The sequence below is a fragment of the Euleptes europaea genome, chromosome 5 (genome assembly GCF_029931775.1).
Source record: "Euleptes europaea isolate rEulEur1 chromosome 5, rEulEur1.hap1, whole genome shotgun sequence".
Classification (NCBI taxonomy): domain Eukaryota; kingdom Metazoa; phylum Chordata; class Lepidosauria; order Squamata; family Sphaerodactylidae; genus Euleptes; species Euleptes europaea.
The window spans coordinates 80,275,957-80,292,505 of record NC_079316.1 but is presented as its reverse complement, the minus strand read 5'-3'; the positions used below and the strand labels follow the sequence as shown (position 1 = coordinate 80,292,505).

Below are 16,549 nucleotides of genomic sequence, written 5' to 3'. Positions count from 1 at the left end.
AGCAGGAGAGGGGAAGCCAAGAACATCCCATTCTACCGACAGAAAACCCTTCCATCAACAGAAATCACTGCTTGGTCCAATCATTTATATCTGTACCCTGGAAACCAATATTCTCAATGTTGATGTCCAAACATTTCTACAGCCTTTTAGATACGGCTATCTACTGCCAATACTGGTTTTCGAACCTTTGCTTCTCGATTTAACTTGAGGCAACGACTCCACTGTTTGGCTAGGACTCTACAGCACAGCACTGCAACTCTTTACAAGCAGACTGTGATTCAGTTTTTCAATTTCACAAGTGGCAAACAGAGCCAGCTATATACAGAACTACTTGCATTACAACCAAAGAGCCAAAAGAAGGTTAACAGAAAAAAAAATTAAATAACAAAGTAATTTGTGGGAATCCCAAGTGTTTATCAAAATGCAGCTTGTATATTTTAAACCTTTTTTAGCAGGCTGGGTTGTTCTGAAATAGCTAGAAAATTGACATGCCTGTTATCATTAATTTGAATGAATTGCTGACTTCCAGTTCATTGTTTAGCTACATCTATGAATAAGGGACACCTATTAACTGACATTCCACAGTTCTACTTGGCAATAAACCATCAAATGTATACTTTTAAAGTCCTACAAGACTGGCCCACGTAGCAAAGTACCGTGCATCTACTGCAATAAGCATACAAAAAAAATAATGCAATATAGTCTGCACATAATTTATTAACTTTACAAGGTTGTTTTGCCTTCTGTCTGGAAACGAAGACAGTGTTTGCCCGTAATAAAATGTTTCAGATGTCTTCTGCCACAAAGAAAACGCACCAAGAAAAAACACATTCTTCAGGCTCAACAGCTACGGAGGTTTTTACCCGGCCATGTCCTTTATTATTCTATGTGGGGGGGAAAAACAGACACAAAAAGAGAACACACATCAGCAGCACATTGTCCAACCTCCACCTCTGCAGGCAAGCAGCAGAGTTGGTACGATGCTGCCAAACACACCAGATGAGACTGGGAGAATGATACATCGACAGACTTTTATGCGCCTTCCTGCTCGGGATAGTTCAAAATTTTCCGGTGCGCTTGTCGCAAATATTGCTGCTGTTTGAAATAAACTTTGAACGCTCCTTTTATAGCAACGAATGCAATTCCGCCCTGAAATAAAAGTGAAGCAACTGTTCAAAACCTACATCTTTTAAATATATATATAACTGTGTACGCACACTCACAACTGTCAAGTAGCATTTTCTTTGAAGTTAAGCTAATTAGAGGAATTGTGTATAAACCGTTGAGGCACGTGGTCCCCTGTCACAACGCAATACTAGAATGTTACTCTTACATAAAATATTCCATGCCTGGTTTACACATTCTTTTGGAATGTATGACCCTGCTTCTCACATATAAGAAAACTGCAAAATGTGTTTATTTCAAAATATTTTTGAGCCAGGTGGTACATATTTAAAAAAAAAAAAACAAGTTGTGATTTAATGCCTATTACTGTGTTTTTGTGTCTGCTGTATTACTATTATTCTTGTTTTTGGATTTCTAATTTGTTTTAAAGGTTGTATTAACGGTTTACCACTGTAGGCCGCCTTGAGGACAGATCTGGTTTAAAGACTCAAAATAATAAAAACTAATTATGCTGGAACTGTGAGTGGCCAGGACAAGGTGGATAAGAAGCCCCATCAGGAAGAAGCAGCTGACTGGCACAGGTAGGAAGCTGAGAAGGAGAGTAGTCAAGCAAGGCCTGGAGTCACTGAATTTTGGAGAAATTGCATCTCACTGAGACCTGGGAGGCAGCGGGTTGCACCTCCTGGGACACTGATAGGCTCAACCAACCCTGAGGGAATGATGAAGCAATCTGAAGCTGTGAGCGAAGGAGTTGGCTATTATGAGAAAGCAATGAAAGCAATATCACTGTAATTCCTGGCTGTTGGCTTCTCTATGCTGGAAATGTGAGAGGCTGTGATACCCCCAACAGGGATGTGACCCTATGGCCTTTATAGGCTCTCATAATCACAGGCAGCCTGTATCTGAGCAACTCAATGACAAACCTCCCCATTACCTGTTCTTGTCTCTCATCTCCATGAACTCACCACCTAAATCTGCCTCTCAGTTCTGCCTGGCAACAGCACTATGAAAATTCTCATTCACTGCCATATCTGCATTATGAGTCAATTCACATGACCACCTTGCTCTCAGTAGCCAAACTTGTTTTCAGTCTGGCCCTGAAATGAGCTTGCGAGAAACTAATTATCCATGATGTTTTGTTACAAGCACAGAAGGCAATTTTGCATACCACAGGCTTGACATATTTTACAGAGGTAATCAACCGAGCTCGCAATTAAGATTGTGCTTATGACTGGCACTTTTACCAGAACATGTTCTGAACCCTGATTTGGGGGGGGGGGATCATCCTTAAGGAGGTTTTACCTGGAGCATCAGGTGGCTATGATCGCCTCACCAGAGTCCCTAGCCTGGCACCAAATCGAAAATTATATGAAAATGGCATCTCCAACTTCACTATAACTACAGCGGTTTAGCATACTTTAAAGTTTGGTTGACTGAGCCACAGGTAGCCTGAAGCCAACCACCTTCACTGATCTTGCCCCCAAATCCCTCACATGGGGAGAATACTTTACAGAGATGTTGTAAGGATACCAGCATGATAATGCTTTCTAACAACTTCATATATAAACTTCTATATAAACACTGTTACTTTTAACATTTATTCTGAAATAAAACAGCTAGATTCAAGTCCAGCAGCACCTTGGCTCCCTTTGGTGTCAGACGAAGGGAGCTTCGACTCTCAAAAGCTCATACACTGAAAAATCTTGTCGGTCTCTAAGGCGCTGCGGGACTCTAATCTAGCTGTTGTACTTTAGACCAACACAGCTACCCTCTGAACCCAACCTGAAATAAAATGTCTGCAGCTTCACGGCTGGAAAGAAACGTGATGTGGGCTTACCAAAATTGTTCTTTGAAGATTAGAGTTAACACTGCTAAACATCAACTTGCCAACTATTGTAGCGATAGTGGGAAAGACAAGAGCACCGCACAGAATGCGAGTAGCAGAGACGTGATCTGCCAGAGGGTTGGCCTCAGCTGGAATACGAGGAACAGGACATCCAATCCCTAAAGAAAAATACCATCACTAACTGAGAAATTAGAGCACACTAACTTGCACTTGTATTATAAATTTAACCTTTCAGTTCCAATTATTTTTTCAAGTATGATCGTATTCACAAAACCTCCTTTCTGCAACTAATACAGTGAAAATAATTTAAGGCAATTTACATCTAGTTTCACACACTGGACAACACTGTTCAGAATAATGCAGTTTTATTTTTTTTATTTTTTACACTGCAACATTTCTGACGGGCTTCATTCGGGAGCTGGAGTGCTTCCTAACATACACGGCTCACTCTTCGTTGGACAGGACCTTTTTCACTTAAGCAGAGAGACACAAAAGGAAACGCCCACATTCTGGATATCAAAACCTGTCTTACCACCCCAGATTGTCGGTTGTTTTACGACATTACCTGGAAATATGCTGTTCAGGATCTGCAGCTTGTTAGAATACTTGCGCCACAGTCTAAGCACGTAGTCTTCCCAGCGAATCATCTTTCCCAATATGAGCATAACTGGGATGGTCGGAAGGCCAATTAAAAGGAACAAGGGATCCGCTCTTTCCATCACATCAAGGCCTTCTTTGTGACCCACAACCTGGCAAACAGGAAAGATGTATTATTGCACGAAGCAGAACATCTAGACGTATAACAAGATGTGACTTTCTCACAGACGAGTCACTGCAAAAAGCACAACGGTTTGGGGTTGCTGTGTTTTTTTTAACACTACTGGGACATTTTACTCACAAATATTATTGGTGTGGCACATGTTGTAAACACGACCAAAGTGACTATACATGCAGACCTGGCTGACGTTTAAAAGCACTTGCAATCAGAACAGCATAATTCAAAAACACACTAAAACCAGTGCTGCTAGCTCTATATTGGTGCAAAAATAATTAATGCTGAGTTACTAATTTGTCAGGTAGGCCATTTTGCTTTCAAGTACTTGGGTTTGGCTTAATAACTGTTTTAGTTGAACAAACAATTATAGTCAAACACTAAAAGGAAACTTCACTGGTAGCACCAGGAAGCCCAAACCTATGGATCGGCCAGTTCTAACAGCCATCTATCCTTTATCAGTGATTGCAAACATGGTGCTTGTGGACATCATGAGGCCTCTCTATGTGTTTCATGCTGCACCCTCCCCCTAGTGCAAAGAGCCAATCCTGGTTTTTCTCCAACTAGATCTCAATCTATACCACTCGCTGCAAGGTCATGCCCCTGTGGAATGAATCACACAAAATCGGTTGCACATGTCCTTTTGAACTGCCCCCTGCCCCCTTTATCAGAGAATCCACCTTAAATTTATCAACCCATCGTTCGCTAGTAGGGAGTGGCACCCGGTTGAGCGCAAGGTAGCTTTTCTTATGTCTACTCAGGATGTGGCCACAATTGACCAGGTAGCCAAGTTTTTGCAACAAGCAATGTGGCTTTGTGAATGTTACTGTAAACGGGAACAGGGGAGCTCTGTTGAGTGAAACTGTATGATTACGTTCTCTGCAGATGTTGTTTATGCCAGTAAGGGTTTTGATACTGATTGATTGCTTTTCTCCAACTCGCTGGAGCAGGAGGCGTGTCAGAAGACCCCAGAAAGCATCATGTCTAGGTCTGCAAGGAACGCCCTTTGAAAAAGTTGCCCCCCATCACAGGAGGGTGCTTGGCTTGAGACCTTCCATCCTTTTTTAACTGCCCCCAACGGTAGCCATTTTGTGGTGGCACCCGTGAGCTTCCTTAATATTCCAAAACTACCCAAAGGCTCGACGAGGTTAAGGCCCCTGGCTTTACTATGTAACAAAAGCTTCAACAGACCTAAACAGCTCAGGATCCTTCAGAAGGAGACTAGACAGGATCCAAGTGTTACTGTATTGTGCAACTGTAGTGGCACTGCCAGTCTCTCTTGCGCCAACCCAATACAAGCGTTTCTGAGTTAAGTTAGTCTTTTTGTCTTGCTGCAGTAATTTATAGGATTAATCCACTATTTATGCATCTCTAGCTATGCCACCCTGAGTTCCTTGGAGTGAGAGTGGGATAAAAATGTGGTAAATAAATAATAAAAATATATACAGCGTGAAGGCATGTCACCAAATAATCCTCTTTGTTCCCTACTGAAAGCCATTCCTGCGTTTAACTAACTACTTCATTTAGAGCACCTGGGGGAGGGGGGATCTTATAATTGGACCTAGGCAAATCATCTTCACAATTACAAAATACAGATCGATCTGAAGTTGACTGGATCCGTAAACACTAAGAAATAAAATTTGAAAAGGCTGTTTTCAATATCAATTCTACTTTACTAAGTGGAATTCTACTAAGTTCCACTCTACTAAGCATCTTGACATGATATTAAGTGTAGAGGTTTACAATACATATATCATTTCTGAAAAAGTATGAAACGTCCTGGGAAATAAACCAATAGAAACCCTTTTTCTAACACTGATAATTCATCATTTGTGTGTGTACCGATGAACAATCAACATTAAGTAACTGAAAACTGCAATGACATCAAAAGGGCACTGGTGCAGTTGAGACAAGACTTTAAGACAGATTGCATACAAAGTAAGCAGATGGAATAGGGAAGGAGGTTAAAACTGGAGATGCATTTACGCTCCAAGTGGCACTTGGCAGAAATGTGTCCGCCTTGCCTCACCTCCTCCCTCACAGTGCTCTCCTGGGCTAATAGAGAAGAGAGAGGAAGGCAAGCTAGACCGAGGTTTACCAGAAGTCAGTTTATCAGGGCGAGGGCTTGCTTTGAGCTCTCCACTCAGGTCTTACTTGGTGTTTTCCTTTATTATGTCCGTACCTTGCCGTCCCTCTACAGAGCTCACAGCACAAGACTGCTATTTTATCAGCATGATAACTCCTTGAGGAAGTTGGGTAACAGACAGGGAACCTCTGGTGAGGTTTCCAAGCCCCACGAGCTCAAACATATGGCACATGGTGGCTGTTTCAACTCAAGCGCATCAGAATTGTGGACTGTTGCCTAACACTCCACTATGACTGGAGCTTTCCTTGGAAGGAAGAGGCTCCTTCTGCTGAATGAAGGCTCTGCACTTACTAGAATGGAGTGACAGAACGCAACCTTGGACGTTGTACTTTGGGAACACTGTTTTTAGTCTACGGTTTTATTTTATTTATCAATGTTGTTTTACTTTTTATGTTTTTGTAAACCAACTTTTAGGTGGGATATAAATGTTTAAAATAAAACAAAGTTGTCTACAGCCCTATATCAGATGTGCTACTACTGGGTTATCTTGGGCAGGCCCTATAAGGAGAGGTTAAAACGCTTAGGACTGTTTAGCTTGGAAAGAAGGCGGTTAAGGGGAGATATGATAAAAATTATGCATGGTGTTGAGAGTAGACAGTGAGAAATTTTTCTCCCTCTCCCATAATACTAGAACGTGGGGTCATCTGCTGAAGCTGGAGGGTGAGAGATTTAAAACAGATAAAAAGAAGTATTTCTTCACACAACACAAAGTTAAATTGTGGAACTCCCTGCCCCAGGATGTGGTGATGCCTGCCAACTTGGAATGCTTTAAGAGGGGAGTGGATATGTTCATGGAGGAGAGGGCTATCCATAGCTACTAGTCAAAATGGATACTAGTCATGATGCATACCTATTATATCCAGTATCAGAGAAGCATGCCTATTACATTAGGTGCTTTGGAACACAGGCAGGATAATGCTGCTGCAGTCATCTTGTTTGGGGGCTTCCTAGAGGCACCTGACTGGCCACTGTGTGAACAGACTGCTGGACTTGATAGGACTTGGTCTGATCCAGCAGGGCTTTTCTTATGTTCTTAAGTCACTGTCTCATAGCCTAATCTACCTCACAGTGGAGTTGTGAGGATACAATGGCATAACATCACCATGTATCTCAGTCTGCAGAAAGAGCAGGACTAGACATATGATACACCTACTGTAACCTTCACTTGAGCAATAAATGTCCGCTAAAGGAACTGAATAGGAAACACATACAACTGAAGGAGCTGGTGCAACATAGCAGTTAAGAGCTATAAACCAGGAAGTCCCTGACCAAAAACTCTGCAGCAAACTCAATGGGGGACCTCAGGCAAGCCACTGTTTCCCCTTGGTGGTTATTATGCAAATAATAGTGCCGACTGCCTTTCAAAAGTGTTTGCATCTTGTTATAAGGCTTACACGCAAAGCACTCTCACTACATTATGTTACATTAATGCTACATTACAAAGTATTTATTATATATAGTGTTTATAGCTGTTCTTTAAAGTGCAGCGCTGATTTGCATTAGATCCAAGGAATTAAGCTAACTAGGGCCACAATAATACAGCCAGACCAGGTTTTATCTGAGCAAGAACACACAGCTACCATCCTTAACATAAAGGGACTTCTGTATACAAGATGCTTGCACAATTTCAACCTGCTTTCTAGACAGCCTTTGAAAGAACTTAAGACAGTCAGGAACACGTCTGCCATTAAAGACTCCAAGGTAAATATTTCAAGAAGATGGATGTAGGGGTCAAAAGTGGGTATACTTTGGCATCACACCTGCTTGTGAATGTGCCACAGCATATGGCTTATCCCTGTCAGAAATGAAGTGCTGGACTACACTGACTCTTGGCCTATTATGTTAGACATATAACAATAAAAAGATCCTTTCAAACTTTCATAGTAAACTAGCCGACCACCGGAAGACAACGGGGGTTACCGCACTTTGTATTCCCAGCAATGTATTAAGAGTTTGAAAATGTTGTAAAAAACATTGCTTTAAAAGGGTTTTTGGATACCATGGCTTATAAATGGTTGGAAGACGTCTTCACAGCTAAAGGGGCCAAACAAAGAGGTTACCGCACTTGTATTCCCAGCAATGTATTAAAGAGTTTGAAAACGTTATAAAAAATACTGTTCGCACTTTGTTTGGCCCCTTTAGCTGTGAAAACGTCTTCAAACCATTTATAAGCCATGGTATCCAAAAACCCTTTTAAAGCGATGTTTTTTATGACATTTTCAAACTCTTAATACATTGCTGGGAATACAAAGTGCGGTAACCCCCAAAGTGCGTACAGTATTTTTTATAACGTTTTCAAACTCTTAATACATCGCTGGGAATACATAGAAAGTGCGAACAGTATTTTTTATAATGTTTTCAAACTCTTAATACATCGCTGTGAATACAAGTGCGGTAACAGCCAACGTTATTTCAAGCACTATCAATCATCTAGACAAGGCACAGAAAAAATTTCCAATGCCAAGGACAGCTGGATCCCTGCAGACTAATGCCAGAAGTTACTGTTCTCCACCAGTGTCACCAAAATCTAGAACCTAGAGCACATATGCATCTATGCAAATCTGCAGTATTCCAGTATGAATACGCATGCTTAGTACCAGAATCTTGCTAATCTAGGCTGCTGTCCAGGTTTAAAGGATTGGGGGAAAGATAAACCAGATTCACACGTTCAGTTCTGCAGCTGCAAAGGGCTTTCTCTGCAAAGGATAACCAATAACAAGAGCTACACAGAGATCACTGAATTGCCATCACTTGAACCCTCTGCTAATATGCATGTTGTGACTGCTCCAACAGACTAAAGAAGAGATGGAACCAAAGTGGGAGAAGTTGACTACATGGTCACAATAGATGCATGGTAAGAGCGAGAAGAAAACAGAAGAGAAACCTCGGTTCATATTCAAAAGCAACATGAGAAGAGTTCAAGGGGAGGAAGAATTTCCCCCCTCTTCCACATAGCAACACTTTCTTCCATGAACAACCTTCTGCATAGTTCTCCCCAGATACTGTGGAATGAAAATGGATAGAAATGTGTGCAGATGCACGCCATTTCATTTCCCATTGTGTGTGATAAGTTAAATACAAATATCTCTTTTGGATAGGATTTGTTGTAATCTGTGTCAGCACGTGTGTACACAAAAAACAGGGGACTGAGGGAAGACAAAAAATATTGCTAAAGAGGGGGGGAAATCTAGAGCCAGGCCTAGAAGAAGAGTTGGTTTTTATATGCCAACTTTCTCTACCACTTAAGGAAGAATCAAACCAGCTTACAATTCCCTACCCCTCCCCACAACCGACACCCTGTGAGGTAGGTGGAGCTGAGAGAGCTCTAAGAGAGCTGTGACTAGCCCAAGGTCACCCAGCTGGCTTTATATGTAGGAATGGGGAAACTAACCCGTTTCACCAGATTAGACTCTGCTGCTCATGTGGATGAGTGGGGAATCAAACCCGGTTCTCCAGATTAGGGTCTGCAGCTCTTAACCACCGCTCTTAAGCACCACACCACGCTGGCCTAGTAAACTGTTTTCCAATCCTCTCCCTGAACCCTCTTCCTTACCAAAAAAAGGGTTTCCTTCAGCAAAGCTCTAGCAGTTTCCAGGCCGATTATAATAATTTAACATTTAGAAATTTTATCTGAACCTGCATCACTGTTACAGCTCCGTAAGTGACAGCAGTCCAGTAGATAGAGCCCACCATTATTCCAGCTGCAGCAAACGGACAAGCTTTTGAGATAAGGCGATCTGCTAGGTCCAAGACGTAAACGACTGGACCTGTAATTTAAAGAAGAAACAAGATTTGGAAATTAAGGATGTGAACTGAAAAATTATGTCGCAGTATCGCTTTGGTAGTTCCAAGTTTAAGAAAATTACACAGAAACTGAACAAGGCAAGAATAATTGAGCATTTGGCAGGCTGAAATTGTGCATCAATATTTCATTGTTAACATCATTCAATAATCTTACTTTGAAATGCTTTAATGATACTGCTCATGTAGCCAGTTCGGCCTTGAACAGTGTCACACTGAGACTGAAACCGAAGAAAAAGGAACCATATATTTTCATATTTGTTTCATCATTCAATAATCGTGATAAAGGACAATGTTAAAATGTCTACGAAGTTACTGTAGTGAGTGCCTTCCTGGAAGGCAACTCATGTATGTACTCAAATTAACTAAATGCTTATCTAAAGAATAGATGCTCCTTGTCATTTATGGTTGGCATACAGCTGAGATTTCCAATCTGAAGGGGCTTCTAAATATGAAGAAACTGAATAAAAAACAGCAAGTCACAATATAACTGGCGTGGGTCCTGGGCAGGAAAATTAGAACCAGTGTGACTTCCTAATGGTTGAGTTTTTCTACTTCAGTTTGCTCTTGCTTTCACCTCCCCACCTGCATGGCTGTGTTTTTTTACATATTCAAATCACTTCTAAAGCCAGGACTGGAAGCGTTCGCATTTAGCAGAAAATTGACGTGATTGTCACACAGCCACCACCAAGAGTGGTGTACCCGTGATCTGTACATTTTGGGTTGGTCCCAAAGGTACTCTTCCACCAGCATAAAAGGACCTATATCAGTGGACGGCACTTGCACTGGCGGTAGGGAACATTGCCAGTTTCCCTTCTCCCATTATAGACCCATACTTCATCCCCATTTTTATAAAGGTCCCCTGACCCACCCAAGCAGATTTTCCAGGGGGTTCAGTAGGCTGCAGCTGGAATGGAGAGGCAGAGAAGTCCCATCATCCAAGCTTTGCTCCAGCCCTCTGTGGTTCCAGTGCTTTGGTTCTTCGACAGCTTTTCATTTTTTGCGAAGAATACAATGGGTCAGTTCACATTCACTAAGGCAGGGCCCAATGTTTGTGTCAGAGAAGCAGAAGCAACTCCCATCATACAAAGTAGAAGAGCGTGTGGCTGACTGCAACAATTGCCAGGGCTTTTTCAGCTCCGGCCCTGCATTAGGGCCCTGCGGGACCTTAAGGAGTTCCGCAGGGCCTGTAAAATGGAACTATTCCGCCAGGCCTATAATCGAGGGCAGCCGCAAGTGGATCTATCATTATTGGCCTCCCCAGCCTTCCCCCTCACTCCTGAAATCTGTGGGGGGGTGACCTGCTGAAATCCTGTCACACGGTGGCATCTGGGTAATTTTTAAGACCACCTGTTTACGGTTGAATTATGATGTTTTATAGATGCTGTTGATGTTTTACTGATGGCTTTATGTGTTTTAATGGTGGTTACCTGCCCTGAGCCTGGTTTGCTGCGAACGAGGGCGGGCTACAAATTTGAAAAACAAACAAATATAAAATAAATAAATAAAATGTAAAGAAGATGTTCTACACATTATATATATAAAGCCACAATAAATGTAAAGGGGGTGATGGATGCGACCCTTCTTCCTCAAAACAGTGGAGGGAGACGGCATGAGCCATGTCCATGCAAGCGTTAAGGTATAACCTTTTACGGCTTCCTTTGCCCAGTTATGCTGCTGTCTGTTAATGTTTAACAGAGAATATTTCTCTACATGTTCTTGTATTTTTTTTAATTAACAGCAAAAGACATAATTGTGAAACCTTCACAAAAGGTGACTTGCCCAGTGGGATGGATCAAAAGAAGGGGAGGGACTCAGTGGTAGACCATCTGCTTGGCATGCAGAAGGTCCCAAGTTCAATCCCTGGCATCTCCAATTAAAGGGCCTAGGCAGGTAGGTGATATGAAAGACCCCTGCCTGAGACCCCGGAGAGCCGCTGCCAGCCTGAGTAGACAATGCTGGCTTTGATGGACGAAGAGTCTGATTCAGTATAAGGCAGCTTCATGTGTGTTCAAGTTATGCTCTTGAGCTGAAGTTCTTTCCTTACCTAGCTTTGGAAATACTATTAAGTATTCTGCATTGCACTGAGGACAAGCTACTCGGGCGGTGCTGTTCCCTCTCTGCTTCTCGTCCACCCATCGCTGCAGACAGGTCTGGTGAACCCATTTCGTCGAGCCTCTGCACCTGCACGGCCTCACCCACTCTGCCGTTCTGTCATCTTCATCTGTGGCAAAACACACCCAGCAGCTCCTGCAAATTAAGTGGAAGTCTCGTATCAGAAAGCCGTAGCTGCCAATACAGTAAAAGCAAAACATTCCCACCCTTGTTTATTACCAGCTTGTCTATTTAGAAAGGGCAATTCTGCTTGGCCCAGGCTAGCCTGATCTTGTCAGATCTCGAAAGCTAAGCAGGGTCAGCCCTGGTTAATATTTGGATGGGAGACCACCAAGGTATACTCGGGTTGCTATGCAGAGAAAGGCAATAGCAAACCACCTCTGTTAGTCTCTTGCCTTGAAAACTCCATAAGGGGTTGCCATAAGTTGGCTATGACTTGACAGTACTTTACACTCAAGTCTTATTTTATATGTGGCCTAATCTGCAGATACTTAAATCCATGGATTGGGACCACACTGACACAAAATAGATACGTCTGCAAACTTGGGGGACCCCCCAGGGTTTGTGGGAAAATCTGAAAACCTTAAAACAGTACATTGGGTTCAAATACTGCCAAAAAATAAAGAGTATTGTCTGTGGTAGAGCCACACCAGATTCAGAGGCGGCTATGGCAGTGACTGGGAGCTGCACAGGGCCTAGTTTGGTGATGGGTGGCAAGGAGCTACACCTGGGCTTGGCAAGCAAGTGGGGGGAGGAAAGGATACCTCCCACGAGTCTTGTGGCCCTCCACTTGTATTATATAATTGCTTTACTAAAACACAGCTGATTGGGTACTTTTCCCCACATGTTTTAACTTCCTTAATGATGGCTCCAGTGGAAACAAGAGGCAGTTATACTTCAGTGCATACCTATGTCCTAATGAAATACAAACAAAAGTAGGAAAGAGTTAAATGCACCTAATAATTCAGGTCAGAAGGTGGGAAAGGTGATAAAAAGAGCCAGTTGGAATCAAGATGCAAACATACAGTGGACAATGTTTGCTGAATAGAGTAAGAAGATATGCATAGACGTAAAAATGCGGAAAATTGGCATCTGCAATGAGATCAGAATCTTGTCCCTATTCAGCCTCCCCCCCCCTGGGGGGGGAGGTTCCCCACTGTCCCGAGCTTTTTAATGAATGTTAGTTCTGCATTCATGCTGTAACCTCCCTTTGAAGCGTCTCTGTAGAACTGCGCCTCTTATGTCAACAATGGAATGTCCTGGAAGATTAAAATGTTATCCTACTGTTTAATGTCAGATTTCTGTCCATTTATTCTTTTGCATAGGGACTGGCCCATTCATCCACTAAAGAGAGCACTGTCGACACTTGATTGCCTGTATAACATTAAGAGAAGCAAGTGAATTAACTTGAAATGGTTTGGCTGGTGGTGTTCTTAGTTTGCATGACTACTGCTACTCTGAAGAGAACTAGACTCTAGATAACTAAACTCGATCAGCCTTATACTAAAGAACTGCCACTTTCCAACCCTTCCAAAAAGGAAAGCCAGGAGGATCTTCCGAAGATGTGCCAGCTGTCAACAGCTAGCTTCAACGAAGTTGCAAAAAGAAAGGGAATCAAAACTTTCTAGGATCTGTCAACAGCTAGCTTAGGTGAAGCTGTCAATCACACACAGTTGTGAGAAGCTTTCAGAACCATCTGGTAAAGCAGTACTATTATAGCCAAGTACTGTGAGCCAAATTTGCATCTCTCAGAGGTGCTTGCAAACCTACAGGTGCTACCAGTTTCATTTACAATCTCTAGAAATCTACAGAAATCCTTCACTCCAAGAGGCAGTTTTGTCCATCTACCTACTCATAAAATTCTAAATCATAAAGGGTAGAAAAATAAGAACATAAGAAAGGCCATGCTGGATCAGACCAAGGTCCATCAAGTCCAGCAGTTTGTTCACACAGTGGCCAAGACTGCTGGACTAATGGACCTTGGGCTGATCCAGCATGGCCTGTCTTATGTTCTTATTTTTCTACCCTTTAGGATATACGTCAATAAACTACTATCCCTTATGTGTGTGTATAAAGTGCCGTCAAGTCGCAGCCGAGTTATGGCGACCCCTTTTGGGGTTTTCATGGCAAGAGACTAACAGAGGTAGTTTGCCAGTGCCTTCCTCTGCACAGCAACCCTGGTATTCCTTGGTGGTCTCCCATCCAAATACTAACCAGGGCCGACCCTGCTTAGCTTCTGAGATCTGACGAGATCAGGCTAGCCTGGGCCATCCAGGTCAGGGTCAAAAACTGTGACTTGGCTTTTCACAAAGGAACAGCCTTCTAAAACTATTTAGTTTTTTCATGGATTCAAAATATCAACTGCCAGCTAAAATTCTACTTTAAATTTTGTGACTCTGTAGGTGCATTATTTTGAAAATGTAAGGACAGCTTTAGGAGAAATAATGGTGCCCATTTTATTCCTGGATAGGAAATCTCAATAGCTATATTGCACCTTAAAAGGAAGCCAAAAACGTTTTGATTTTGTGTCTCTAAGCTCATTGTGATATGAAGGATGAAGCTAGAGATATATACAAAATGATTTGGATAGAGGAAAAACACATATATTCACTTGAAAGAAAATTGACCCTGAATCTAAGATGAGTCCCATAAAATCATTACCCTTAAATTATTTTAAAGTTATTATTACTTTAATTACTAGAACTTGTATGCAAATTTACAACAGCTCCCTCTTTTTCTTGGTAACACATATGGGGGAAAACCCTAGTTTTCCTTTCAGTTAAATAGGGTAGTTTTTTTCATAAAAACTTGAGCAAGAGCAAGTACAAATTTTGCTTGTCTCCGAGCACAGTATAGTGGTTAAGAGCGGTGGACGTTGATCTGGTGAACCAGGTTTGTTTCCCCACTCCTCCACGTGAAATCTGCTGGGTGACCCTGGGCTAGTCAGTTCTCTCTGAACTCTCTCAGCCCCACCTTCTCACAAGGTGTCTGTTGTGGGGAGAGGAAGGGAAGGCAATTGTAAGCTGCTTTGAGACTCCTTGGTAGATAAAAGCGAGGTAAAAAAAAAAACCTTTTCTTCTTCCCCACCATGAACATTAGTAAGTGGAATGTATTCCTTGGATATAGTGCCTGAATAGTTAGCACTGAGAAACCAGAGAGAGACCTAGCTTCTCAACCATACTAATTTAAATGACTTAAATGTAACCTACCTACAAGTAAGTGCAGGTCAGGTCATGGCCTTCTTATTTAGGTTACAGTGCTCAATAGCTACACAGGCTTTCTGAAATCCATGAACACAGCAGCTTGGTTTATATGTAACCACAAGATCGTAATTTGACCATCTGTGCCCGGGCCTTGAGCCCACATGCTCTTCCAATCAAAGTCAAAAATATCCTTACGCTTGTAGAAATTAAAAGCCAGGTGGAGGTTCTGAATTATTTTACAAGAAAGCAAACAATGCATCCACACCATCTTCCATAGCTTGTTTGAATTACAGTAAGTTTGATGGTCATCTCACAACTGCTAATGAGGAACAACTGGAGAACTGGGCCACTGATATGAAGCTGAGAAATGGCCGGCGGGAACTTGAGACCAAGAAAAGGTCTAAAGTTCATCCAGATGATAGAAGAATAACATGACGATATAGGGGGTTACCGCACTTGTATTCCCAGCGATGTATTAAGAGTTTGAAAATGTTATAAAAAATACTGTTTGCACTTTCTATGTATTCCCACCGATGTATTAAGAGTTTGAAAACGTTATAAAAAATACTGTTCGCACTTTGTTTGGCCCCTTTAGCTGTGAAGACGTCTTCCAACCATTTATAAGCCGTGGTATCCAAAAACCCTTTTAAAGCGATGTTTTTTATAACATTTTCAAACTCTAAATACATCGCTGGGAATACAAAGTGCAGTAACCCCCAGAATCTTGCAAAATAACACTCTTGAATTTGTCATTAAAGATTAACTTTGAAGTTCTAAATATGTGGGTTACTTGCATAATGGATGCTACTCTCACTGATTTTTGCATTCACTTCACATGGCAATGGATTGTCACTTTTTTAACAACATTTTATTTAATTGCTCACAAACAATGAATGACCAGTGAAAAGAATCACATGATATCCTTTATATTCTTAAGCAAGTTATGAATAATGAATAACAAATCCTTTGTTTTCTGTCATCATCTTTATCTTGGTATTGACAGTAGCGGTAGCAGAAAAAGCTAAATAAAACCATTGACACAAGGATCTTGCTTCTTGCTAGATTTTCCATTTTCTTGTATTGAATAAAACATTACCTTGACTTCAGTACAGAATCAGGTCGCTACTCAGACAGCAACTTAAAATAGAAACAGCTGGCTAAGTTAAATGAAGCACAGTTGCCAAAAACTCAGGCTGCTCTCCCTTGCTACCTTTAAAAAACCAGATCAAGAAGCACTAATATATTTTTCAAGCTCATTCCTGCATTAAAAATATTATTCCAGGTTTAGAAATAAGATTGCATTCTTAATCCAAGATAAAAATCCAGGGTGTGTCACAAAATGTTTTTAAGCAAAATAAGCATATGTTACTAGTAAATGAAAGGGACATTCTCAGGATCAAGATCTGTGCATGGCTATCTATTGTTAGAAATTGTCCTTCTCTAAATCCAGGGACTATTAAAGTGTTTCAAGAGAGATCTTCTACATCACACCATTATGTTGTTTGTGAAACAACCTTCAGATGCAGCATTCTGACAGTAAC

At 41.6% G+C, this 16,549-nt stretch overlaps 1 protein-coding gene across 1 annotated transcript in view; it reads right to left on the bottom strand.

The window, feature by feature from the left end:
• Window positions 1-921: 921 nt before the first annotated feature.
• The window catches only part of MARCHF5 (membrane associated ring-CH-type finger 5), a 29,016-nt gene continuing 13,388 nt past the window's right edge, over window positions 922-16,549 (bottom strand). The window contains exons 2-6 of the mRNA XM_056850483.1: window positions 11,738-11,940; window positions 9,526-9,656; window positions 3,537-3,720; window positions 2,963-3,129; window positions 922-1,149 (exon numbers count right to left, since the gene is read on the bottom strand). Of these exons, the coding sequence (XP_056706461.1) occupies window positions 1,033-1,149; window positions 2,963-3,129; window positions 3,537-3,720; window positions 9,526-9,656; window positions 11,738-11,940 (802 nt within the window). The 3' untranslated portion in view covers window positions 922-1,032. The remainder of the gene's footprint in view (window positions 1,150-2,962; window positions 3,130-3,536; window positions 3,721-9,525; window positions 9,657-11,737; window positions 11,941-16,549) is intronic.